The sequence below is a fragment of the Microcebus murinus genome, chromosome 12 (assembly GCF_040939455.1).
Source record: "Microcebus murinus isolate Inina chromosome 12, M.murinus_Inina_mat1.0, whole genome shotgun sequence".
NCBI classification, from domain to species: Eukaryota; Metazoa; Chordata; class Mammalia; order Primates; family Cheirogaleidae; genus Microcebus; species Microcebus murinus.
The window spans coordinates 58,452,344-58,478,900 of record NC_134115.1 but is presented as its reverse complement, the minus strand read 5'-3'; the positions used below and the strand labels follow the sequence as shown (position 1 = coordinate 58,478,900).

Genomic DNA, 26,557 nt, shown 5'->3' with positions numbered 1-26,557 from the left:
AGTGTGTTCACACATGTGAGCATACTTGCATTTTTAATATCTGTAAGGTATTATACTACTAGCAGCCATTGTCATCATTTAAAAATGTACCTTCTGCCTGAAGACTGCCTACCTACTAATACACAGATAAAGACATTTCAAACTTCTAACATTTAAAATGAAAAATACTTCTTTGTTTTTTCTTTTTTCACATTGTTTCAAATCTTAATGTGTTCTTGCTTTGGGCCTTAAATTAGGGAATCCCAAAGAAATTTTTGTAAACTCTTTCTGGACCCATAGAGATCAGCCAGTAATACTTGAACTGGCTAGGTAAGGGAGACAACAACCAATCTAAGAGGACTTGAAATAGTCTCTTGCACTAAGCTTAAACTAAAATGGCTTCAGAGACAGTACTACTTGAAAATAAGCATCTATCTTTACCTTCAGGCTTTCAACCCACCATTTGATTTCCATTAATCAGCATAAAAGAAAACCAAGGCCACCTCCCATCTCTTAAAGTTCTCGCTTAATTGTCATGCATTCCCAGAATCATACTGTAAGAAGATGACTAATCACTGACTGCTTCTTCAGCACCATATGCCTCCCAATTTCAAAGGAAAAACGGTCCCAACCAGTACTAGAACAGATTTCCTACCTCCTGCAACTGGAGTCGAACCTTGGTAACTGCTCGGATCCAGTGCGCTCTGGCTTGGGTAAATGGCGAAGAGGCATTCTCCTCAGGAAAACTTGTAACAAAAAAAGAGAAGGTTTCTTAAAAATAGCCAAGGCCACAAGGTGACAGTGCTCAAGGCAAGACTGCCAAATATCTAAAATAAAATGATTTATATTCATGCCTACACTTGTTTAGTGACTCAGGCCACTAAAACAGCACAGTACTGAATACCCAATGTGAAAACAATTTCTCTCTAAAACAATAACTCCTTTTAGCTGTTCAGCTGTTCTCTTCCTTCTTTTTTTCATTTACCCAATGAAGCAACTCACTGGGACAGTCCAGGATCAGGACACTAGAAGGAATGGCAGGGGTCCTGAAACAATGTCTAGTGTAGAAACTATGCAGAGAGGTGTGAAATAAGCCTTTTAACACCTCTCACTCTACCTCCCAAGACCACCAGCTCCCTTGGGGGTTCTGCATAGCACCTTAGGGCAGAGTTTTGTTCTTGCAAACCTTTCCTGCACCATTAAGTATTTTCAAAGGCCTGCCAATTCCTAGACTTTGTGAAAAGTTCCAGGAAGAAAATCACAGCCTTTTTCCTGCCATGATATTGTTTCTGGAGCTGCCTTAGGAACACCTTCAGTGAAATGAACAATAAATATAACAAAGTACCTTTGCGATAGAAACACTATCCTGTATTAGGACAAGTCATCATACAGGTTCTTAACTGGAATAGTGGTTACTATTGGTAATAATGTTTCTCCTTCCCCGCTTTAGGGCCTACAGCCAATGTAACAGATAACTGTCCACCATTTAGACATGTAAAATATATGGTAGGCTCTGATGTCATCTGGGTCACTTGCTCTATAACATTTGTGGGCACCTCTGACCAACATAGACCTGGACTTTACTTGCACAGCTAGGACCTGAGAAAACACAACTGGTAGAGAAGGACAAGTACTCATGCTGGGCACATCTGCTTCTGTACCAAGAGCTCTGTCCTGGCAAGAGGGCTGCCAAGAGCTCTGTCCTGGCAAGAGGACTGCCAAGGGCCACAAACAGCTATGGCCAGTCTTTCAGTGGGTCATGGACCCAGTGAGAAGGCTGGTCCACAGCTCAGGCTCCTCGATGTCTTGCCTATTAATTTAGATGAGCCACCAGAGATAACTAGAAACCAAAAAGAGAAGAAGAAAATAAGTTTATAACTTCAGAAAGGTACATGATTTATCCATTAATCCAATAGTGCAGTAGAAGCACCAACCATTCCCTAATTTTTACCATGTAATCAGCATTCACTGTTCTGGTCTTTTAATGAGAGGTTCTATTATTAGACCTTAGAATCAGAATCTAAGTCACACCCAGCCCTTATCACTCTACTGCAATGGTTTTCAACTGGGGGCAATTTCCCATCCCCACCAGGGGAAATCTGTCAGGAGAGTTCTGGTTGTCACAACTGGGGGTTGCTACTAGTATCTAGTGTGTAGAGGCCAGCGATGCTATTAAACATCCTATTATACATACAACAAACAACTCCCCACAATTATCTGGCCCAAAATGTCAATAGTGCCAAGACTGAGAAACCCACCCTTGCTCCGACCTGTCAGTTACCCTAACCAATTTAGCTCAATAACACCCAGACTCTGTATTAAGCTTCATTATAAGAAAGTCAAATGGACATATTTTAAATTTTTCTTCTAATGGATGCCAACTGTCAGACACACTGCTAGGCCCTAGGGAGGCAGAGGGGTAAGTTAAATCTGGCTTCGAGGTCAATTCTTTCTTATCTCTGTCCTGGTTTTCTTAGCCAGGGTATAATAAAATGTTCACCAAAAAGGATAAAACATTAATAAGGTAGGAAGTCAGCCAAAGCACCAAAAGCAGCTCTATAGAATGAAATAACTTGGCTCAGGTCAGTTCCAGACTCAGAGGCTGCCATATATGGTGTCAACCAGAGAGCCATGCACTACAGACTCAAGAAGTTCTGGTATACTTCAGCTCACCAATTACAAAGAACCTAAGTGTTCTTCAGAGATCTCTAAAATATTACACCAAAAACCAAAGGATGCAATGCAGAATTGAGCCTGAGTGTCTTGACCACCACCATACCCAGCTACAGGAAAACAAATGAAAAGCACTTTTATTCAGCAATACTACAGGGTAGCTACTGAGCAAGCCATGTGAGTTCCTCAAGGCAGCTATCACCTACCTCTCCTGGGGGCCTAGTACATGGTCTTTTTGTAGCACCAGATCTGGGGGAGGATGGGTTGTGGCATCTTCTTTCATCTCCTTGGGCTCACATATTATTCCCTTGTTCTCACATGATATCTCCTTTTCGGCTTCACCTGTCACTTCCCAGGTTCTCTCTTGTTCTCCAAAACCTGTTTGGCCATCTCTGGAGAGGCTGCCAGAGCTGTGGCAGGAATGAATCGAGTCCCTTTCCCGATGGTCATCATCTTGTTCATGGTACTGGTCCAGTTCACTCAGCTGAGAGCTTCCTTGACTCACATTACAAGAAGAGCCATACCTACTACTGCTGGTAGGGCTGTGAGAATGAGAAAAAGACAGATCAGTATATACATGCAAACTGGGACCAGGGCAAAAGCATGGATAAATCTAGGAGATAATGATTATATCAGCATCAAGAATCACAAACAGGAGGTTCCTGGGAAGACAGGACCAAACTTGACAATCTAGAGGAATTAGCCTCTATTCAGCAGACCACAACAGAAAAAAAAAACACAACATGTTGGGTTCTCCAACAGCACTTAACCTCAGCCTTGCACTTGACTTTGAAGGACATTTTATCTTAATGTGCTATTTGCAAGTAGGATTAAAAATTATTAAAACAGCCTGTTACTCATTCTTTAGTCTTCTAAAGAAACTCGTCCAGTGGCTATGATTAAAATTTTCTAATTTCCACATAATAAAATGGAGTAGTTTCCAACACACGTACACAAATATACTCATACAAACATATTTAATACACATGCACACAAACACACACAATCTCTAAAGCCCCTAATCCCTCTGGACAAATTTGGGCCTGAGGCCAAGGTAACATTCTTAACTGCATTGTATGGTGCTGCTTCTTAGGGGAGAGAACAGTACCCTCTGTAGACAGAACCTGCACAATGCTCCAGACTCAAGAACTACAACAAAGGATAAGTCTGAGTTCCTGTGAGACTTTACTCAAAGCTCTTGTTAGATATCAGTCTTAAGGATAGCAAAAGGCAGAGACTGATACCCTGAAAGAAGCTACGCAAATCCATGTGGAATAGGATATGGATCATCTTAAGCCATCTTTTGCACTTTGTTTTTTACTTAATTCCTTCATTGCCACTGGAAAAAGTATCTTAGAAGACTTGAAAAGGCAAAGCAAAGTAGGTCATCCTCATCTACTACAAGATATAAGTGCCTAATGCCCAAGGAAGCCTCTTAGCCTGTCATGTAGTTGTAGTTAATATATACCACCAACTACTTGCTGCCTGTTCCTTCTCTCCCCTCTCTATTTCCCATTATACATGGCAGCGCAAACCAGAGCAAGTAAATCTCAGGGCCCAGCCTTTCCTTTAGGCAAGAAGCTCCTTGTTCCAATAAATGAATTACAGTTGACACTAGAGAGAAGGGAGAGGATGAAAATACCCACACATTAGTTCTTGTTACTTAATCCCTAATTAACATGAAGCTCAGGTGCTAGGAAAGACACAGGAAAGATAAAAAGCAAACTACGACTCATCTACCACTAAATCACTGGCATCATCATAAATGGTAAATTTCTTAAAGCCATTTATGATGCTTCACTTGAGAACAGGCCTTTTGTTGGTCATTGGTTCCTTGATGACATTCAGAGTGACTGGCTGCTGTACATTCAAAACAGAGTCAGTGCTAGTAGGCAATGCCTCCTCTTCTTGTTTTTCTGGCTGGTGAATTAGCTCAGAGACAATGTAGTTTTCTTCCTCCTGTTTCCCTGAAGGACAGGTGGGGCCAGAGAGGTTTCCTTCGGTATCCCAGTGTTCCTTAGGTGCCGGGATTTCCTCCTGCTTTTCCATTTCTCCAGGCCCTGAAACCTCTGGAGCACAGACACTTGGCTTGGCCCCCAGCTGCTCAGAGGTCTCAGAAGGCTGAGTACAGACCTTAGTTGGCTCAGCACTGGCCTCAGATATTCGAGAGGACTCCAAAGCTTTGTTAGCCTTACTGGAGTTAAGGTCTTGATCATTGCTAATACCTAAAACTGGAGGGGAAGATTCTGTAGGCATTTGTTCAGGGACTTCTTTGTTTTCTTTTGCCAATGGAAATGAATGATCCAGCTTCTTTTCTAGTTTTGGATCATTTGCCAGCACAGTCTCTTTCCCCTCACTACCTCCCTCAAATAAAGTTGACAACTTCTTAAAACTGGATATTAAACCAGTCTCTGCTGCTCTATTGCCCGAGGGGGAAGGTGGGGCAAAGAAAGAGCTCAGTGATTTCCCATGGTCAGTAGCAGAGGATGGGAAGCGGAGCTTTGGCCAGTTGGTTATGTTTGGGATCTCAAAACGAGGTCTTGGCTGCTTGGCTTCCTGGGGGACTGTAGGTATATCTTTCTGGGCATGAAGTATCTCGCAACTTTCTTTAGCACAAAGCCCAGGTTTCTCCAGCGGAGGATGAGGAGAGTGCCCTTGGGTTTCCAGGGTGGTCCTCTGGTTCACACTTGCCTCACTGAACAGTGCAGTGTTGGTTTCTCGTGAATTGGTTGCATGCAGCTCCAAGAAATCTTGGTTTGTGGAGGCAGTTTGAATAACTGGTTCTGGCTCAAGAGGAAGAGGTGGCTGAATTGGAGGAGGAAGATCTTCAGCAATACAGGTAGGATCTGGATGTAACTGTGTTGGCGATAAAATAAACTCTGCTTCCAATGATGCCTCTGTGTCTGTACCCTGCAATATTCCCATGTCTCCTTCATCACTCAGAGATAATACTCCTTGCCCAGTATCATCCCCCGAGACAGAAGATGTAGCAATTGTTTCAGAACTTTGGGGTCCTGGAATATTTTCAGGAGTGTTACTGTTTTCCATTTTGGTTGTTAATTTAGGATCATCTGTCATGGTATCTGATTCTGACTTTGCACTAACAACAGTCACTCTACAGTCACTGACAGTAGATTCTAAATTGGGTGCTGCAGAGGCAGCTTCTCTCCACAAACCTTCTGAAGGTCCTAATCCTATAGCATCTTTGGAACAATCATTTTGAAGCCGTGAAGTAGCTGGGATAGCTGATTCTTGTTTGTGTGTCTCTGGTTTGGGACTTTTGAAAATTCCAAATAACTCATCTTTGAGTGGCTGAGACGACACACCAGAAGAAAAAGAGAAAAAGGAGTTTTTCTTTGGAGATTTAGGAGAGGAGAAAATTCCAGAGAGCGTTTTGGGAGGTTCAATTAAGCCCCCAGAGAAAGATTTCACTTTGGTCACAAATCCTGAAAGCATTTCTACTGAAGAGCCTAACACTGATTTGTCTTCCTCTTTATCTGTATCTCGGTTCTGGAGATGGCCTGCACATTCTGGCTCTGGAGGAGAAGAGGCTGGCTCCAGGATACGTGGTAAGATCTCATTGGGGGCCTTTTCTAATGGCAAGTTCAATGGGTCACTAGTAAAGCTTTCATTTGGGTGGCAGTTAGTACAAATGTCTAAATCATTTAACTTTTCAAATAAATGGTTATTGTGTGAAAAAGAGTTGGTCAGTGAGTCATTGGGGAAGGCTCTCTGGTTGAAAGCCTCTTCTTCATGGGGAGTTATCCCAAGGGTCTCTGGGCCTATGAGGAATGTTTCAGCCTGTGCCTGACATTCTGGTGAAGGAGGAACAGTTTCTTTTTGCAACTGATGCAACTGGAAATCTATTGAAGATGTCTCTGATACATTATTGGCACTCAATTTCTCCCGATAGTCCTTCTCTACACTGAGCTCATCTGCAAGGGAGGTAACCTCAATAGCGTTACTAATGGCAATACAAGGTGCCATTTGCTTTTCATGCACTACTTCCTGGGTTATGCTATCTTTATGACCATTGGCACCTTCTCTCGTCATTGTGCCACCAGAGTCTACAAAAATACTTGGCTTCTTACAGGGCTGAGAAGTCACTGGAGCAACAGCTGAAAGGCTTTGTTTTTCCTCAGGAGTCTCCTGCTTTTGATCCAAAAAGGGTAAGTTGAAGAAACTAAAAGTAGAGCTTTTATGAGAGGGATCCTTCTTGATGCTTGAGCTTGTAGTGGAAAAAAAGGAAGGAAGTGTGAATAGCCCTTCTCCTTGAGATTTGGCTCTTGGTAGAGTAGCAGAGGCTCTGTTCTCAGACTTTTCAGATCCAGTCAGAAAAGAAAATATACTCTTTTTGGCTGCCGTCTCTGGTTGGGATGAAGATGTTGTAGCAGTTGAAAAATTCCAGTCCTTGTCAAAAAAGTTATCTTGTTCATTTGAATTTTTTCTGTTCAGAATATCAGAAGATATTTTATTACTTCCTGAAACTTCTGTCACTGTAGATATACCTCTATTTTCTATTGAAGAACTTTCAGAAGACCCTTCGAGATTACTTGTTGAGAAAGATGAATTAGGTGACTGCTGGATTAGATGGTCTCTAAAAGGTACCTCTTTTCCCATCAAATTATTACCCTGGATCTCTCTAGGTGATGGTTCCATAAACCCACTGTCATCAATAGTGGTCTGTTTGTTTAGACTTCTAACTCTAACCCTTCCTTTAGAGGAAACTGATGCAGCAGGAAAGTTCCCAACACCCTGGTTAGTTAGCTGTACAGGACTTGACCTGACCTCATCCTTATTAGTCACTGAAGAAACAGGCATATTTTCAGTTGTCTGCATAGGTGATACATTGGTTTTAAAGAAATCCCCAAGGGTACCAAAAAAATTTGAAACACCAGAAGATTCTTTCTTTTCCTGAGATAATATCTTAACATTTTTATCACCAGTCTTTTCTTCTAAGTTTGGTGATCCTTCTTTATTCACCTGAGTTTTAAAGAGGTTCAAAAATCCAGATGCCTGTTTTTCATTTGTTGTACTTACTGAAGATTCTTCTCCTCGACCAAAGAGTTTTAATGCACTTTTAAATAATGTACTCTCAGACTCCTTGGGAGACTGGTCCTGGGGAAGCTCACAATTCTTATGCTCATCCCTACTATACTGTGGTGCAAGAGGAACTGAAATAGAGTCCGTTGTAATGATTTCATCATCTTTTATACCCGAGTTAGCCTGAGGAGTTGTTTGGTTTACCTGGAAACCAGATTTTAATAAACTGTGTTTTTTCACATGAACACCTTTATTTAAAGGGAATTCTTGCCTTTTATTTTTAGTAAATTCTGGTTGTTGAATATTGGATACTGTCTGTCTCTCTGAATCCTTGAGAAGACTTTCTCCCTCGTTTTGAGAGTTACTCCCTAATTGCTCACTCAATATTAATGACTGAAGGCCATCAGTTTTGAGCTCCTCTAATTTTGACTGCTGATCCACTTTCTGCACAGCCAAAGACTCTAAGGGTTCACTCTTATCAAAATTCAAAGTACTCCCAACTGAGGCACCCAAAACAGAAAATACAGAAGTCACTTTGTTCACTGATGTTTCTTCTGCTTGCTGTGAGCCTTTAGTCATATTTTCAGGATGAACCACAGAGGCAACTTCTTCAAAGGAAGACTGAAGCCAATGAAAGCTAGAAAGGTGAACTGAAGAATCTTTAGCTAGCAGCTGGTTCTTATCTCTCTCTCTAATTTGATCTTTATTTAAGACATGATTACTAACAGTCTGGGCCTGATTTCTGAGATCTAATGTACATTCAAGGTCTCCAGGACCATATGGCCTTTCTTTGAAAGATATAAAATCTCCTTTAAACTTTTGAGGCTTATAGCCTGAAAAATCTAATGGTTGATCCCTTTGGCCATTACTTGACTCTTTAAGTACTTGTGAAATGGTTTCTAAATTTAGACGGAATGGTTCCTTACTTCTTGGCAAAGCTACAGATAAATCAAGAGGGTCATCAATTGGTTCCTCTTCAATACACCACAATATTTCATCTTCCTTGTCAAGTACCTTAAAACTACAGGCAGAAATAATGCTGTCATCCAATGTAATACCTGATAGATCATTTGTTTGTAAATCACAATTTAAATACTCTTGATAAGAATAATCAGGTACAAATAAATATGCATACTGCCCAGTAGAATCAGTGAGGAGAGAATAGATATATTGACCATCATGAAACATATAATATCCATAATCCCCATCCTCTGATGGCCACCACACTCCATTTTCAAGACAGGATAACCATTCCTGATACTCATAACCAAAACTTGAAAAAACAAAGTTTTCATCTATTCTAAATGATTCTTGATCAACTACGGGGTATATAGTCTTCTCATAATCTGAAGAAAAACTTAAGTCAATGGGCAATTCTTCTAATGAATTCTTAGTCTCATTAATTAGAAGATGACCAGAATTTCTATATAATGATTTAGCTGCCCACACATCACCTCTTAAAAAATAATCTTCATTAAATGCTAACTGGTCAAATGATTCATATGGTAAGTCACACCAAATGACACTGTTTGGATTTGTTCTCCAGTCTAAGATATTTGCATTTTGATCTTTTTGGCAAAAATTTATCACGGGGTTTTCTGAGTCAAGCCGCAAGAAAGCATCAGCTGATGGAAATGTATTTTGATTCAACATACAATAAACTGGCTGAAGTTTTCTGGAATTTCTAGAGAAATCTTTTACATCAGAGTCCCATTCAAAACAGAAAGGGTTATTCATCTCTTCAAAAGTCTGACAGTGGTTTGATTTATTAAGAATGTTAGTATTTAGTAGAGGTGAATTTAACTCGTTTGAATTTTCATGTAGTTTTGTCTCAAGAACATGGTTTGGTGTTGGCTTCTTAGTTAAAGATATCTCTAAGGAGCCTGGCTGAGCACCTGGAGCACCGTGAAGTACCATGTTCTCAGAAGACGGGAAATGCTTTTCATTTTGCTGGTTTTTCCATGTAGGAGGGCAACCATGATTATCAACCAAAGCATCAGATAATGGTATATTCTCTTTAGGTAATAAGCAGCTTTCTACAAAGGCAGACATTTCGTGTTTTTCAACACAGTTCGTAGGGTTTTCAGAAGTCACACATGAAGTAGCAGGGACCTCATCCAAGGATAAATGCTCATCTTCATTCAAACTCTTCATGTTGCCTGAAGATATGAACTTTGCTTCATCTGGTTTACAGTCAGTCATACCGCTATTTGATATCAGGTTAAATATTCCAGAGATTAAGCTTGGGTTAGTATTCCTGTGATTGGAATCATCATTTTTCAAATTTAATTTTTGTTTACTAGACGAGTTTTCAGGAGAAGAAAACCTGTTAAATAAGCCAGAAAGGAAGCCTCTTTGGGTTTTTTCCCCAGACGTTTTATCTATAACTTTATCTTCTTCACTAATTTCACTAAGCAAAATAGATTTCGAAACAGTAGAAATAAACTCTAATGAAGAGTTTGATACTATTGAAGATGTCACTTGTGTAAGATTTTTATCTTCTCCTGAAGGATCTGAAGTTATATGTTCTATAGGCACAACTCCAGGGATGGCTAAGGCATTTCTTTCATAATTCGCTACTGCTGTATGGTCACTTGGATTTAATTCCTCTATAGTCCCCAATTCTCCAAGGTCATCATTAATATTTGTAACTGAATCAGACTTTATTATGTTGAGTTCGGCATCTTCAGGATAATTTATTTGGTCATTCTTATTAAATTCCTCTGTACTGCCCAATTTCCCTAAATCATTATGAATATTTGCAACTGAACTACATTTGAGTGAACTAAGTTTGCCATCTTCATGGCAATTTCTTTGGATCTCTTCTTCATTAGTGTTTACTCCCGAGACATGAAAATTTTGGTCATTTATAGTGATATGGCTGTCAGCAAAAGGAAATTTAAACAAAGGAAAAAAGCTTCCTTTCTCTCTTAAATCCTGCTGCTTTTCAGAATGCTCAAGAACTCTAAAAAATGGAATATGTAGTTTTCCACTAAAGGAAAAGGAACGTCCATCTTTCTTAGAGCCCCTTTCCCATTCATCTTCATCGATCTGGCGAATTTTCATAGATTCTGACAAAGTTTCCTTTGAACAGGTCTCAGGGGAAGTGAGGAAAAACTGGCTAAATGATTTTCTGAGTGGCTCAAGAAAATCATCATCACCAGTAACTTTGTCCTCCTCTACAGGCTTGAAAGAAGCCTCTTCATTGGCAGTTCTGCTCCCAGCTACACAAGGATGTCCTAGAGTATCTTTGGCACATATTTTTGGTTGATCTGGTAATAGAGACTGATCTATACAGGATTTTCCTTCCAACAGACTCTCCATATCGTCTTTCTTACTTGCAGAACTAGCTAAGTTTGAAGGTTCACTGACCACTTTAGAGGACAAATCCTCACTTGTGGGCATTTGGAAGCAGCCTGTAGTTTCTCCATCACTCCTATTTAAAGCAATGATGCTACTACTGTCATCGTCGAGAGTGCTTTCTCTTTTATTTGACTCCAAACCACACCCAACAGAGCCTTCCTTTCTCAGTGGCTTGATCTGGTCATCTTTTTTGGTTTCCCCCTTTTCTGAAAAGATCTTTAATGGATTCAACATGCTGAAAACAGATTTTATAACTGAACCCTGACTCTGTGGAGCCGAATCCCTTCTGATAGTTTCTGCTGCATCCTGAAAGCTTAAACTCCCAGTTTTATTGCCCATGTACTCATTTTCAGAGGTTTTGCCATGTCTGCCTGCATTCTTATTATCTTCTGTTTGTGAGGATAATGCAGATTGCACGGAAAGATCCTTCTCTAATACTGACTTGGCTCTGGGTGTAGATTCCAAATTAATTGTCTCTGTTTGATTAGGAATTTCTGTTTTCTCTGGAACTAAATAAACCAGCTTTTCCACAGTGGTTGTCAGATGCTTTGTGCCTGAACCCACCCTTTCTGTGAGTGAAGTGAACAAAGAACCAACAGCACATTTTACTTCATTCAACTCAGGAAAAGAGATGGCCTTGTCATTGTTATTACTGACTATGGTTAAAGGTGGTTTTTGAATCCCAGGCATTTTCTGTTCTGCATTTTCAACAGTACTGTAGTGTTTATGTATTTCTTTAGTTTTTGAAAGGGAACCAAATCTGTTAATCTCCTCTTCCTTCTCTGCTAAATATTCTGATACTGTTTCCACCAAACACTGAAGCTCATCCATTGTATCAACGTAGTCTTCCTTGGACTCGGCAACAGAGGAAGAGGTCATCTCTTCCATGGAACACCTGGATAGATCTCCAAGTGTTTTTGCATCACAATTCGTCCTTTGCAATGGCAATAATGAATCTGCTACACAATACTCTTCAGTTAATTCTCCAATATGATGAACACTGGATGGACACCATGTTGGTGACAGCAAACCTTCCTGCTTATCAGAAATGGGGGAACTGAGAAGTTCATCAGAAGTACTGCTATTAGAATCTTCAAGAATATCTAATGGAGTGAAATTAACGACATACTGTTTTGAGCCAGATGACTTTTCACAGTTCTTTAAATAAACAGGTAGATCATAATCAACTTCCTTCAACTTAGTGGGCCGTGTGCCACTCCTAACCACAAATCCATTTTTGCAGGGGTGCAAAACTGGGTAATTTTGTTTCTTTTTTTCATTGTGGCAAAGGTGACAATTTTCAGTATCAGAATATATATTTTTGGAATTAGTCTTAGTTACAGATCTCTCATATTGCCTTCTTTCACTGTCTTTAAAATGACTGTATAAGGGTGTTTTTTTCCTTCTCCTATCTATTGTATCATATTTCTGAGGATATCTGGAAAAAATAGATGTTTCAAACTTAAGGTCAGTAGAGAATTCTGTTTGTTGGCTCTGAGATGGTATCTTTTTCCAATTCTTGTACTTTGGTTCTTTTTGTTGGCTGTAGTATTCATTAACTTTTGTAAGAGTTCTAATTTCTTTTACCTCTGCTTCCTTCAAGTTTATGTTACTATTTTCTAGAAACTCTTGTGATATTTTTCCCTCTATCTCTTCATATATATCTTCTTGCTCTTCATAGTCAACATCAGAGAAAGCTGAAATTATCCTAATTTTGTCATTTTTAGCCTTTGAGCCTTGTCTGATATAAGTGGACAAAATTGAGGAATAGTCAGGCAAAGAAAAAAGGAGAGACAGGGAAAAGGAAGAAACAAGTTAAAAGATTTAGCACATGTTCAATGAGAAGATTAGAATAGTAAAATTACACATGTTCTTAAATCGATATTGTGCCAGTATAGTCAAATAGCTTTTTCCACATCAGAAAAAGAATAGCTATAACAACAATTGTTAAATGCTTCAACTGTAACAATGTCATTGGTGAGCTTTTTAGGATTCTTTAATTTTCTAAGAATCAAAAAAGTGAAACATGTTTTATCAATATCTAGAAGGAATTTACATTGCCAAAGTTTAGAACTGTTAAGTATACCATGAAAATATACTAAAGGATTTCAAGAAACGTAAATTTGTTGATGAATTTGAGTCAAAAAAGCAGCCAAGCAGTTAACTTGCTGAAAGTTATATTTGAGGCTATGTAGCCAATAATATGGTCAAACATATTTTTTTCACCTTAAAATACATTCTGTAGAAAACATATTTCTTTTAATACAAAAAAACATAATAAAATAGTTTTAGACTATCAGAATTCAAACATTGTTACATTACCAAAAAGAGTAAATTACTTAAAATCATTATAATTTGTTGTTTTGAAATTAAAGGCTATATGCATTAAGAATCACAGTGAAAAGAAAATCTTTCCCTACACTGATTACGACAGCAGAAGCTACATGTCCAACTTAAATCAATGAATACAAAAGATAGCAGACTTTTCTTTCAGTTAGGTTAGAGACTGCCTGCTTCCTGTTAAGGTAGGGGTGGAGTCTGTCAGCTCAGCATGTTCCTTTTTAGATCTAATATCCAACAGGATTTATTTAGGAAACAGAAACAAGATCTAAGTAGTTACTAAAAATCTTCCAGGGTAAGACTGCTATTCTCTTGAACGATCTTCAGCACTAGAAACACTTTGGCTATATAATACTCTACCCAAATCCAAGCCTATTGTCAAACCTCAAATTATGCAAAAATTCTGTTATTCTGGACTCATTAGGCAAAAGCCCATTTGACTGAGTTAGGAAATCCAACTTAACACATTTTTTACATGCAGTTTCATTACTCTCCACTATTCCCCCAAAACTCAAACTAAACTCACGCCTGGAAGAGGTCATTATAGTTCTAATGGCTATAGTGAATGTAGCTATAATATTTTTACACTTTTGTATTTACTGTAAAGTACACTTAAACACATTTATTGCCTCAAGATGTTAACTTTCTTCCTAAAAAGCCATGTAATTTAAGGACTTAGACTATTTCCATGAACTAAGTGTGAGCAACAGAAAAGTTTAAAAATCAATGCTAGTGACATAATCTCCTCAAACTTTTAAAGGAGAAATCATTTCAAAATATTAACTTGAAAATATCTTTAAGAAAAGGTTTAGTTAAGAATCATGTTAACTTTTCCTATGCTTTTAAAATATTTAACAATATTTACTTTTAAATCTCATTTTATATACTGATACAGTAAAATTTAACTTACATGAGAACATTAAAGAAAAATTTCAGGAAAAAACATATAACTTAAAGAACATCACCAATGCTGCCCTAAGTGTTATTTATTATAGCTTAACATAGGAAATAACCAAAATAATAAGGTAATGATTAGTAAATTAGTTTTTCCAAATGGAAGAGTATACAGTTGATTAGGTTAATGTGCCATTATTACTGCTATCTTACACATCTAATGCTTTCAAACACAGTGGTGGGAAAAGGTTCAAAAGAACTTTTTTTTTCTATTATGTTTCTTTCTTAAAGTAGGGCAATATAAACAACTAAAATCAAATATTTAATAAATAAAATATGCAAGCATTCAATTAATAAACCAGCAAGGAGTAGGCACCAATTCAGTAGCATTCTTGGCATGTTTCTCTTTAGAATCAAAATATGAAGAGAATTCTGTGCTATGACTGATACATAAAATTTCACTGAAAATATTTTCAGAGATAATAGGAAACTGGGTCAGGACATTGTCTAGGAGGTAGATGGCCATCTGAGGCTCTGCATAAAAATTCACCAATGTAGTAGCTTGGTGAGGTGGGCAAAAAAATGAGATCATCCTATGGTCTATTAAATTTTAGAAACTAAAAGTATAAGCTAAATTGGAATGGTTTTTTAAAAACTAACCTTCAATCAATGAAATAACTGATTCAGGCAAGAATTAACGGATGCTAAAATCATTGGGTAAAAGGTTGTTAAAAGAAAACGGATATTGATACAATCTCAGGTATCACCCTCAGCTATTATAATAATTACAAAGGGGAAAAGGTAACTTTACATTAGAAATATATGACATGCCAAAGTTCTTTTAAAAAAAGATCAATTGGCCGGGCGAGGTGGCTCACGCCTGTAATCCTAAAGGTTAGGAGTTCGAAACCAGCCTGAGCATGAGCGAGACCCCGTCTCTACTAAAAATAGAAAGAAATTAATCAGACAACTAAAATATATAGAAAAAATTAGCTGGGCATAGTGGTGCATGCCTGTAGTCCCAGCTACTTGGGAGGCTGAGGCAGGAGGATCACTTGAGCCCAGGAGATTGAGGTTGGTGTGAGCTAGGCTGACGCCATGGCACTCACTCTAGCCTGGACAGCAAAGTGAGACTCTGTCTCAAAAAAAAAAAAAAAAAAAAAAAAAAAAGATCAATCTATGGCAGGGAGCAGTAGCCTATAATCCTGGCACTTTGGGAGACCAAGGCAGGAGGACTGCTTGAGACCATGAGTTCAACACTAGCTTGAGAAAGAGCAAGACCCTATCTCTATAAGAAATAGAAAAAAATTAGCTGGGCGTAGTGGTACGTGCCTATAGTCCCAGCTACAGGGGAGGCTGAGGCAGGAGGATTGCTTGAGCCCAGGAGTTTGAGGTTGCAGTTAGCTATGAATGCTACTACATTCGACCCAGGTGACAGAGCAACACCCTGTCTCAAAAAAAAAAAAAAAAAATCTAAACATCACCAATAATAAGACAAAGTATGTTCTTCCTGAATGTATTGTGAAGGAAATATCACACTATGTAGTATTTTTGCCAAAAATGTTTAACCTTATTCTAAACATGAAGAAACAATCAGATAAAACCAAACGAAGTGGGCATTCTCAAAACAACTAGCCTGGACTCTTCAAAAAAGTTTCTTAAAAGACTGGAAAAAAAAGTAAGGGAATTGTGCTAGATTAAAGGAGGTTACGGAAACATGAAAATCAAATGCAACGCACTGTGATTTTTGATTGGATCAGAAAGGAAAAAATATTGTATAATTAAATCTCTTGAATGTGATAATTGAGGTTATATAAGAAAAAGTCCTTTTTCTTAAGAGTACCATGCTGAAATACTTTCTGGTGAAGTAACATGGTATCTGCAACTTTCTTTCAAACAGTTTAGAAAAAAAAAGTATGTGTATATCAATATACTTAGAAAGAATGAGACAAAGTAAATGTGGCAAGATGTTGCAGCAGGTAAATCTAAGCAATATAGGTATTTATGATTTCTCCAAATTTTAAGTTTGAACTATTCATTTAAAATGGGGGAGAGCACATATGTGTATATTTGCCTTTATACTCATAAATATGTGAAAATAGGCTATGGAGGATACATAAGAAATAGTAGGAAGGGAACTAGGAGACAATAAGGAGATGGAATAGAGGAAGAAAACAGGTGTGGGTGGGAAATTCTTTACTATATACTATATTGTACCTTAAGTTTTTCTTAACTGTATAAATGTTTATTTTTAAGAAATTAATTAAATTTAAACAAAGTTCCAGCAAAATTACTGAATCTACTATGATGAGATCATATTGGTTTTCTTCTTAAGTTCCCAGAGAAGTGTTTAGGCAGAAAGAATTATCCAAACATTTAACATCTATGGTTTTCTTTTTTTAATCTTGGAGAAGGTTATATCAAAATCACTGAGTCAGGAAGGGGGGTGGACAGGTTTTATTCAGCAATACACCCCAAATGGGCATGCCCTCATCAGCTGAGAATTGCTGATCATAAAAAAGCATTCCTGATGGTAATGTATAAAAGTGAATGTGTAGAAGAGAAAACAAGACTGACAATCTACACAAAATGATTGTAGCTTGGCCCATCATTCTGCTACACTTCTACTACTACCTCAGGTTAAAGCACTGGAATCCTTGTTATCAGGTGTATCACAGGACCTGGTTATAGGAACAGAAAGTACTTTGTTCCCAATACCCACCTGAGGGCCTGTCGCTCTGGATAATCAAGGTCGTAACTTCGCATAGAGTCATTGCAAGAGTCCCGGGAACTACCCTGAAGTAGCAGCTGCTGTGGCAATCGCGCTGACACAGGGAACTGGTGCACAGAAGCATTGGGCTGGGAAGTCGTATGGTAAGGAGGTGGGATGCTATTGCTGGTCTCACTACGATAGTCACTATCCCGGTCATCCACGGCACTATCAGGGTCTTCAAAAGCTATGGAATAAGCACAGTCAATCAAAGCACATCATCTTTATTTGGTTCTTTGGAATTTTTCCTGTTTCTAACTTAGTAGCCACAAATCTAGACCTTAAGAACAAAACCAAGCTGAGCTGCACAGGAGCCCAGTGACCTCAAAGCCATGAACAGAATTGTCTCAAGTGATGCCCACGAATCTCTCTCCTTATCAAATAAGATAAGACACCTGGTTTAATTTTAGAACTGATTCCTAGAGAAGCTCCAAGTTGTATTTTCCCAATGTAGATTTCTATAGAATTCTGCTTCTCTAGCTATTATAAACATAATTAAAATCTGCTTTTAAATGTTACAAACAGATCTGGTCCTCTACCATTATCAAGGGTGTGGTGGGGTGGGTGGATGGAATAGCTTTGTCACATCTTAGAGAAAAGACATTTTTGTTTAAAGTTGGCTTGGTGTTTTTAGACTTTAAAATCCATGGACTGACCCAATAAGCAGTTCTAACATCAGAAGCTGGTGCTGAAAATCAGGAAGGTCAAAGTCAAGACTTAGAAATCAAGTCAAAGGCTCTAGACATAGCTGAGAACAGCAGTAGTCTTACAGTCTTCCTGCAATATGGGTTTTTCTAACGATTCCTGTCAAGCACCTATACCCTGGGGCCAGAATTCCCATCCAGAGCACGGGCTGGGAAAAGAGGAAAACATATGCACTGCCAATGGGATCTTGCTGACAATGCAGTTAAATTTATCTAACAACAGTGACTATAATTTCATAGAATTATTTCTGCTTTTCAGGCTAGCACCTGACCAGCTACAGTTTTTTCCCTAATATTCACTAAAATTACCAGTTACAAATAAATACTGTGCTTGGAAAGGAAGCTCAACCTAATAGTGCTTTAGTGCTTTCTACTATTTTATAGAGAAGAAACCACATTTGACACCATATCCATATGTGTATGATTAACAAGGTCCCACATGTCCTTTCTTTCCAAGTTCCTATTTGGCTCACAATGAAAAAAAGGAACATTCACCATCCCAAAAGGAATGATAGACTCCTCTTATTAGTAATTTTAAAAGATAATCTCGGTAGCGGTAGAGATGTGGGCAGTGGAAGCTGCCTGAAGACCATAACATTAGGCTTTTACAATTGCTCTGGCAGGAGATAAGGACCCAAATCCATACAGTGGAACTGGAAAAAAGTTAATGACCTAGAAGAAGAAAATACCAGACAGACTTGATAAAACCTGGGGATAAATGGAAAGTAACAGGGAAATGACACCTTGGCTTCCATTAGACAACCTGGTAGATATGAATTTTGCTAAAAGACAAATGTCTGGGTTTTACAGGCAAGGAAGAAATTTTAAGCATTGGATTCCCTGATAACATTTGTGGGTACAGCTGGAGGGTAGACGTAAGATGATCTTATGAAATTTTCACATGTGAGTTTAGGGTAAGATGTTAACATAAAAACAAGGAGAGGAGAGTGATCAGAACTCCAGGAGGAAAAATATGAATATGAGAAAGAAGCTAATCTTCAAACGGTTGGGAACAGTTATTAGTAACATTGCCATTTAAAGCAAGTAGTCCTTTCACCAGGGCGGGAGCAGCAAAGATTGGAAACAAAAGCAAACAATAGGGATGTAAAGCATTCTGCTTACAATGCATTCTGACACATTAGGAAAAGAGACTTCGGAGGCACTGGTTTTAGCCCTTGATGCATTTGTTCTTCTGAAGACTAGAAAGAAAGGATCCAGAGACAAAAACCAATATGCCATTCACACTTAATTCTTTCTGAACCCATAGAAGGAATAAGTCTGAAGAAGTCAGGACTGGACTATTCATGCATACCAAATGAGGGGGCAGAGGCAATAAAGGAGACAAAACCAGAAGACTTCTTAAACTCTAGCAGGAAAAGTATCAGCACAAAACCAAAAGAACTGAGTCTTCAAAGAGGCAACAGTGATAGACAATCCTATTGATTATGAAGCCAGAGAGGGTAGCTCAGCCTGAGTGAGGAGCTCACAGTCCAAAGCCAGAAAGTACTTGCAAGGACACTTACTTTCTCACTGCATCTGACCTGTTATGCCTAAATATTGCTCTGATTTTTTTTTTTTTTTTTTTGCTAGGCTACAGGGAGGAATACTCCCCCAACTTTCCTAAAGGCTAAAAGCATTTCTATGCTAAAGAAACCAAGGGCAAATATTAAGAAACAAAGGGTCTATGGAAAGAAGAGGCTGGGAGTAGAAGAGAGAATATGGAAAGCAGAAGGGAGCAGGAGAAAGGCAACACAAAGAAGTGAAGTGAGACAAAGGAGAGACCAGCTTCTCTCCCCTACATCCATCACCTCCAATTTCCCTAAAAAGGAAACCTCCTGGCACCACCAAGCCTGATTAGAAACTAAAAATGGAAATTTAGGAAAATGTGTGATATTTCAGCTTGAATAAAGAACTGTTTTTAGTGTGTCAGTGTCAATCTCTTGTTGGCTCTGCAATCTACCCCACAGCACCATGTTAGACCAGAAAATTCCCCACTTTACAGGAAAAGAAGCTGAGTGCAGGTTTGGTTACTCAGCCTAAGGGGGGACCTGTGAGCTAGTTTGAAGGCAAAAGTTGAATGGCCCCTGATAAAATCTATTTGAAGCATGGAAAACTCAAAGCCTGGGGACATTTACTTAAATATTTATTGCATGCCCACATGTGCAAGGCTAAACAACATGAAAGACTCAGAGTACAGAGTCAGTTAATAGGAAAGAGAAAATATAGATACAAATATTGGAAATTATACAAGGAAGTTACTAGCATGAGAATAGCACAAAGGAAGTTTGTACTATTTGAGTAAAAAGGAAAGTAAAATCACTTCCTGATAGGGTGAGTAGGGAAAGCTTTACAGAAGTGAAAACTGGAGGGAGAGGGCAAATACCTTCTGGAATCTGGATAAAAGCAATGGCATGATTAAAGGCCCAATGGTTGGAAAGGCTATATAAATTTAAGCCAGTCAAATTTAGCAGTGGGGGGGGGGGTTTATATCAACTTTAGTGACACCCATGTTAGTAAGTTCTGATAACCTACTACCATCAGACCAGCTGGAAAGGCTATTTGTTTTTGAGAAACATCTTGTAGTTCATTTGACAAATAAAAGGACATGGAGAGGCCGGGCGTGGTGGCTCACGCCTGTAATCCTAGCTCTCTGGGAGGCCGAGGTGGGCGGATTGCTTGAGGTCAGGAGTTCAAAACCAGCCTGAGCAAGAGTGAGACCCCGTCTCTACTATAAATACAAAGAAATTAATTGGCCAACTGATATATATATATATATATATATATATATATATATATATATATATATATATATATAAAAAATTAGCCGGGCATCGTGGCACATGCCTGTAGTCCCAGCTACTCGGGAGGCTGAGGCAGTAGGATTGCTTGAGCCCAGGAGTTTGAGGTTGCTGTGAACTAAGCTGACGCCACGGCACTCACTCTAGCCTGGACAACAAAGCGAGACTCTGCCTCAAAAAAAAAAAAAAAAAAGGACATGGAGAGAATGAGAAAATAAACCTGGAAAAGTAGGCTGGGGAAAGTAATCCAACTTGGGGCAAAGATGGGCCTCCAAGCACACAGTACGCACACACAATGAGGCTGTCTTGTATGTAGTACTCATGGACTAAGTCCCTGTTTTTGAATTAAGAGCACAGCCATAACTTTACCAGCCAAAAAAAAAAGAAAGAAAATTCATACATTTTTTTCATGGCTTGGTTACTTTTTTCTACTTGAAAACCTTAACTTATACGAGCTCCCTCAGGCTTCTTTTGGTCTGTTCCCCAACAGTAGAAATACTCAGAAACTACATACTTAGTGAGAAATTCCAGTGACAGGACAAGATCTGGTCCTTCTTGGCACCTATTAGATACTTAATCACTGAGACTCAACCAGATCCCCAATCAGATGGGTAATACAACCAGTAATGTCAGCTGAGGGCTGCGTATTCTGCTGGAAAGAACTGGCTGCCCATTCTGTAAGTTCTAAAACAAAGGTGGCCTCCAGCCTAGTTGAGCTGCTTCAAGGAAAGCCAAACCATGCCCTCAGCCTCTTGTTTCCTTCACAATAGGTTTTTGGCTGAACTAGCATTCACACTTTGCTAGACCAACAACAGTCTATTCTGCATATCTCCCCAATCTTAGTGTAGTATTATACAGACAAGAAATTCAGTCAAATCAAAATATACAACAATTACCCTGATACTAGTTCATCTCAGAATAAGCCTTCTGCTTCTGGTCACTGCACTCTTTAGCCAAGGGACTTAAACAAAAGGTTTTTCACGCTCAGAAGCTGATGGTATTACTTGTCTCTGGGGAACAAAAATCAGGAAATCATGTTGGGATTGTGACTAGGACTTTGGTTTGAAATTTCTCTCTCTCTCTCTCTCTCTCTCTCTCTCACACACACACACACACACACACACACACACACAATCTCTCTCTCTCTCTCTCATACTCTCTTTCTTTCTCTCTCTAAGAAATCAGCCTGAAAGGCTATAACATTCCATGACAGGTAATTATCTCCTGAGATTGAAGTGGGAGAGTAGGTGAATGGAATTATATATGCTTGTATGCATGAATATCCAGCTTCATAGTTGAGAGGGAGTATGTTAAAAGGTAAGATCAAGAAAATTAAAAGGAATTTCAGTTCTTACGTACTCTGCTGTTCTCCCCAGCCCAAATAGGTCCAGTGACCTAAGAAAACCGCAAAGAAGAGCAAAAGAGTGACAGACAATTTTAGATGTAATTCAAATATCAGTTCCCCATCCCACCAATTATATGTCTTACCTTGTTTAAGCCTACCCCACTTGTATTCCATTAACTTTACATAACACAGTATCTGCCTTGTACTAAACATAAGACAAAGCTACATAAGACAAATCTACAAAGTATTTTTATTCTCTGGTATCCACTATATACAGAATAACAAAACAAAACAAAACAAACCTGCTACTTACATACTGTTTTCTTTTTTAAAGGGATGAGGTCTTTCTATGTTGTCCAGGCTGAACTCAAACTCCTGAGTAGCTGGGACCACAGGTGCCTGACACCGTGCCCAACTCTCCATACTGTTTTCAACCTCCTTCTGGCTTAGGTCTCTCTCAGAACATCATTATTTAGGAGCTCATATACTTTTCCTTAGCCAAAATAAGAAAAACATGATCTCCTGTCTCTACAAAACCCTTCCTTGTCTGTGTTCGCCAAACCTATGCCTACCATAGTATCCCCATGAGAAGCCCAGCCCTAATACCATGGTTAAAGTGAGAGAGTCCCTTGTCTGGGAGCAATGATGTCCAATTCTGCTGCTCTCTACTGAAAGTTAAAAGGCCAAAGAATGGCAATGTCTCTTAAGAAACTAATTTCTAATTTTCTAGTAAGTAATAAAATACTCTAGCCTATTGGATCCTCAGAGATAGCTACTTTTGCTGAGTTACTTATCAGTTTTTAACAAAATCCATTAAAACACAAATATTTTGAAGGACAGGAGAAAACTGAAAACATCTTTTATTATTTTTTCACAAAATCAAAAATCCAATATTAACTAAATTTAAATCCTATCCCATACCCAAACATAATTTGAGGCAACTAATTGTGACAAAGAAATCATTAAAAATTGGCCTTTAATCCCAAGAAATAAGGAGTAGGTTAGCTTCACAGTTAAGAATATAGGTTTTAAAGTCAACCTCAGTTCTTCCAGCTTTGCCACTTACTAGCTATATGATCGTGAAAAAGTTATTATAGATATTTCCTCAATTGTAATATGAGAATAATAATAGTATGAGTCTCACTGGGTTATTGTAAGGATTATATAAGAAAAAGCACATAAAATGCTTAGTACAGTCCCTGGAACATTGCGAGCAACTAGCATTTGCTATTGGTCTGTCACATTGCCAGGTTGTTGCTTGCCTTACGATTCCTAATACATACACGTGGGAGAAAGAAAACAACCCTCAGAACCATATACTCTGATAGACCTAAGGTCTACTAAGGGATCTTCAATGTCTATCCAGAAGGCCCTCAGAGTTCTGAGAGTGTGGCTCTCTTGAAAGTCCGCAGTAAGACTCAAAATTCTGGGAATATCAAATGATGCCAATCCCAGCTGGTTTAATTACTTGAGCTAACCACCAAACCTGGGCATATAAGACTACTAATCAGTCACAGGCTGTTTCATAGGTATATACTGACAGCCAGTTTTCTTTCTATCCACTTGCCTTCTTTCTATCACCTAGGTCTCTTCTTCTCACCCCTCAGAAAGGATATGTTGGATTAGTGTGCCACTGTTAAATTTTAATAATTTAACTTTCTAACCAAGGGGAAGGGGAGGTAAAAGAAAATGCTCCCAGGCTATAGCACAGTTGCCATAGCAACTGCTAGAGGGTAATTACCTGATTTCTTTTTAAAAGAAAATGGAAAAAAAGCATCACATAGAACTTGTCTATGAATATGTCTATCATACACAGCAGAAGGCGAGGGAAAAACAAAAAAAAAAAAAAAAAAAATGAATATGTCTATCAACCTAGATAGCTCTAGGCAAGTGACAGTGCTATTTCTCACCATAACTCTGAGCCCAAAGGCGGCTTTCCCCGCAGAACACTGCCACATCCTTGAGCACTCGACAGCATTGCACAGTAGTTTCTTTTATATATAAAAGGTGCTGGGCGACTTCCGGGGCCCCCCGCTCTTGGGGCCCCAGAACCTCGTCCACAAGTGTATAATAAAGCCACGTGGTTTGGCCCCCCAAAAAAAAAAAATAAAAAAAAAAAAATAAATAAAAGGTGCTCAGTAATTATCTATTGTATTAATAACTCGAATAATCCCATCTACTGAGTCCATCCCTAACCCACACACAAAAAAACAGTCATGCTCTCTGACAAACCAGATTCCCATTTTCACCACTTTAGCCCAGTTCCATTATAAGAGAAATAACATCAGTTTAATTAAGCAAGTTTCCTTCTCCACCCCAAAAATGCATTAAAATATGTCGCTAGTTAGTAGAACAATTACTGAGGATAGTTAGGTTTTGCTAAGCATAAGTCCTGAGAAAGGGAAGAGGAAATGTCCCAGGAAAATCAAATTATACATACAAAAGCACATTTTGTGAACTGAAAATAGTTCTAGAGTATTTGAACGAGAGGCTATAGTTATGAAAGAACAGGGGGTGTAAGTAATGTTAGGAATTTGGAATTATCTAGAGGACAATACAGAGATATCACAGCTTTTAAGAGGGGAGAGACAAGATTAGATTTGTCATTTTAAAAAAAAGAAGAGCAGGTCAATGGTTATTGTTGTGGGGCGGGGGCGGTTGGTGACTGGTGTCTGAGAGGCTGGTATAAGGAGGCTGTTGCACTCATCTGTTGATAGTCTGAACTAGAGAAATGACAGAGAATGGAGAGAAGTGGATAGATTCATGAGATATTTTGGAGGTAAAATCAATAGGGCTGAATGAGTAACTGCGGAAAGTGAGGAGAATAAGAACTAAATACTATTGCTTAGGTTTTTAGCTTGAGCTACTGGATGAATGTGACATCATTTGCTGAGAAGAGAAATACAAAAGGAGGGCAGGTTGAGGGAGATGATGAATTGAGGGTTAGGTATACTGACTTTGAGGTATCTATGGAACATCTCAAATAACTATTAGTATGTCCAGCAGACAGCTAGATATATGGGTGTGGAGCTCAGGAAAGAGAAGTGGAGCAGAAGGCTTAGAAGTTTTCAGACTATAAGCTCCCATGAGGGCAGAGATTTTTCTGTTTTTGTTCCTTTGCTGTATCTCCAATGTCTAATAATGCCTATCACAAAGTAAAAGCTCAACAAATGCTTATAAACAAATAAATAAAAATAAAAATGCAAGTAAACAAGAACACTAGAATTGCCTTACAATTCCTAATACATACGTGGGAGAAAGAAAACAACCCTCAGAACCATATACTCGGATAGACCTAAGGAGGCCCTCAGAGTTCTGAGAGTGTGGCTCTCTTGAAAGTCCACAGCAAGACTCGAAATTCTGAGAACATCAGATGATGCCAATCCCAGCTAGTTGAAACAAAACCAAAAACTACATAAGGAGGGAGACCCTAAGGAACAATATTTTAAAAGCATACAGAAACGGAGGGGAAGGAAGAAGAACTGACAATACAAAGGTCCGTGAGGCTGTGAAGCAATGGAATTCTCATACATTATTTGTCAAGAATGCAAAGTGACAGAACACTTTGGAAGACAGTCTTGGCATTTCTTTTTTTTTGAGGCAGGGTCTCACTCTGTCACCTGGCCTAAAGTGCAGTGGCATCCCATTGCAAAATCAAACTCCTGGGCTCAAGGGATCCTCCTGCTTCACACTGTGAAAGTGGTAGGATTACAGGCATAAACCAAGGGGACTTGGTCGTAAATTTTAAAGTTTTGTACACACAGGGTCTTGCTGTTATCTCCTGGCCTCAAGAGATCCTCCCAAAGTGCCAGGACTACAGACCCATGGTGCCCAGCCTAATTTTAATAAGAATTTCTTGAGGCTCTTGTTTAAAATGCAGATTCTTAGACTCCACTCACAGAGATTCTAATGCAAAGGACCTGGAGTAGTTTAGAAATCTGCATTCGTTGTTATAGTTTTTGGAATCTACCTTTTAATAAGCAACTTGGTGACTCCCATGCCAGTGATTCTTGAATTACATTGGGAAAAACACAGCTATAGAGTTTTCCTATATGAAAAAAGCTACAAACTCTCAAACTATAGTGCAGAAGTAGACAGAAGTATAGTGCTCCTGTGCTGATGGAGGAAGAAGGCAGCCAGACCCACTTCCTACCTAGCTTGAAGACTAGTTCATTGTGATCATACAGGAAAGTGAAGAAATACTAGCAGTTCTAGGACCCAATTCAAAATGAATCTTCTTTCCTAGAAAATAAACTTCTGCATTTATCCGTCCCTCAGGCTAACTGACCAGGCAACATACTCAGAGGCTGCTTCTTCTGTATATTTTATCTTGCTTTTAGTGGAAAATGTAAGAAATCAGAAATAGTCACATTAAAATATAAAGTCTATAATTATCAAACAAAACACCAGACAACTGTTACATTACCAATTAATAAACCAGGGCTGGTTAATTTTTCCATGACATTAAAATGGAAGAGTACTTGAGCCTCAGGCTAAAAGTGAACACTCATCTGTCTAAGCATTGACAGGAACTCACCTATCAATTACTAAATTGTAGTAATTACCAGGTAACTTATAAGGGACAATAGAGTCAAACACTAGAAATTATTCCCTTCCTTTTTACTAGAGAGTCGATTAGATAAGTACC

The 26,557-nt window shown here is 38.7% G+C and overlaps 1 protein-coding gene across 8 annotated transcripts in view; it reads right to left on the bottom strand.

Annotated features, from left to right (window-relative positions):
* Positions 1 to 26,557, bottom strand: part of UNC13B (unc-13 homolog B) — a 190,682-nt gene that overhangs the window by 79,997 nt on the left and 84,128 nt on the right. For 4 of the 8 annotated variants that reach the window (XM_076008826.1, XM_076008827.1, XM_076008831.1 and 1 more), the window contains exons 8-11: positions 21,924 to 21,959; positions 17,015 to 17,249; positions 2,859 to 3,194; positions 635 to 725 (exon numbers count right to left, since the gene is read on the bottom strand). In XM_076008826.1, coding sequence (XP_075864941.1) covers positions 635 to 725; positions 2,859 to 3,194; positions 17,015 to 17,249; positions 21,924 to 21,959 — 698 coding nt within the window. Of the gene's footprint in view, positions 1 to 634; positions 726 to 2,858; positions 3,195 to 4,465; positions 12,800 to 17,014; positions 17,250 to 21,923; positions 21,960 to 26,557 lie in introns of all 8 variants that reach the window. The other 4 variants (XM_012770032.3, XM_012770036.2, XM_076008829.1 and 1 more) reach the window with 2 other exon arrangements.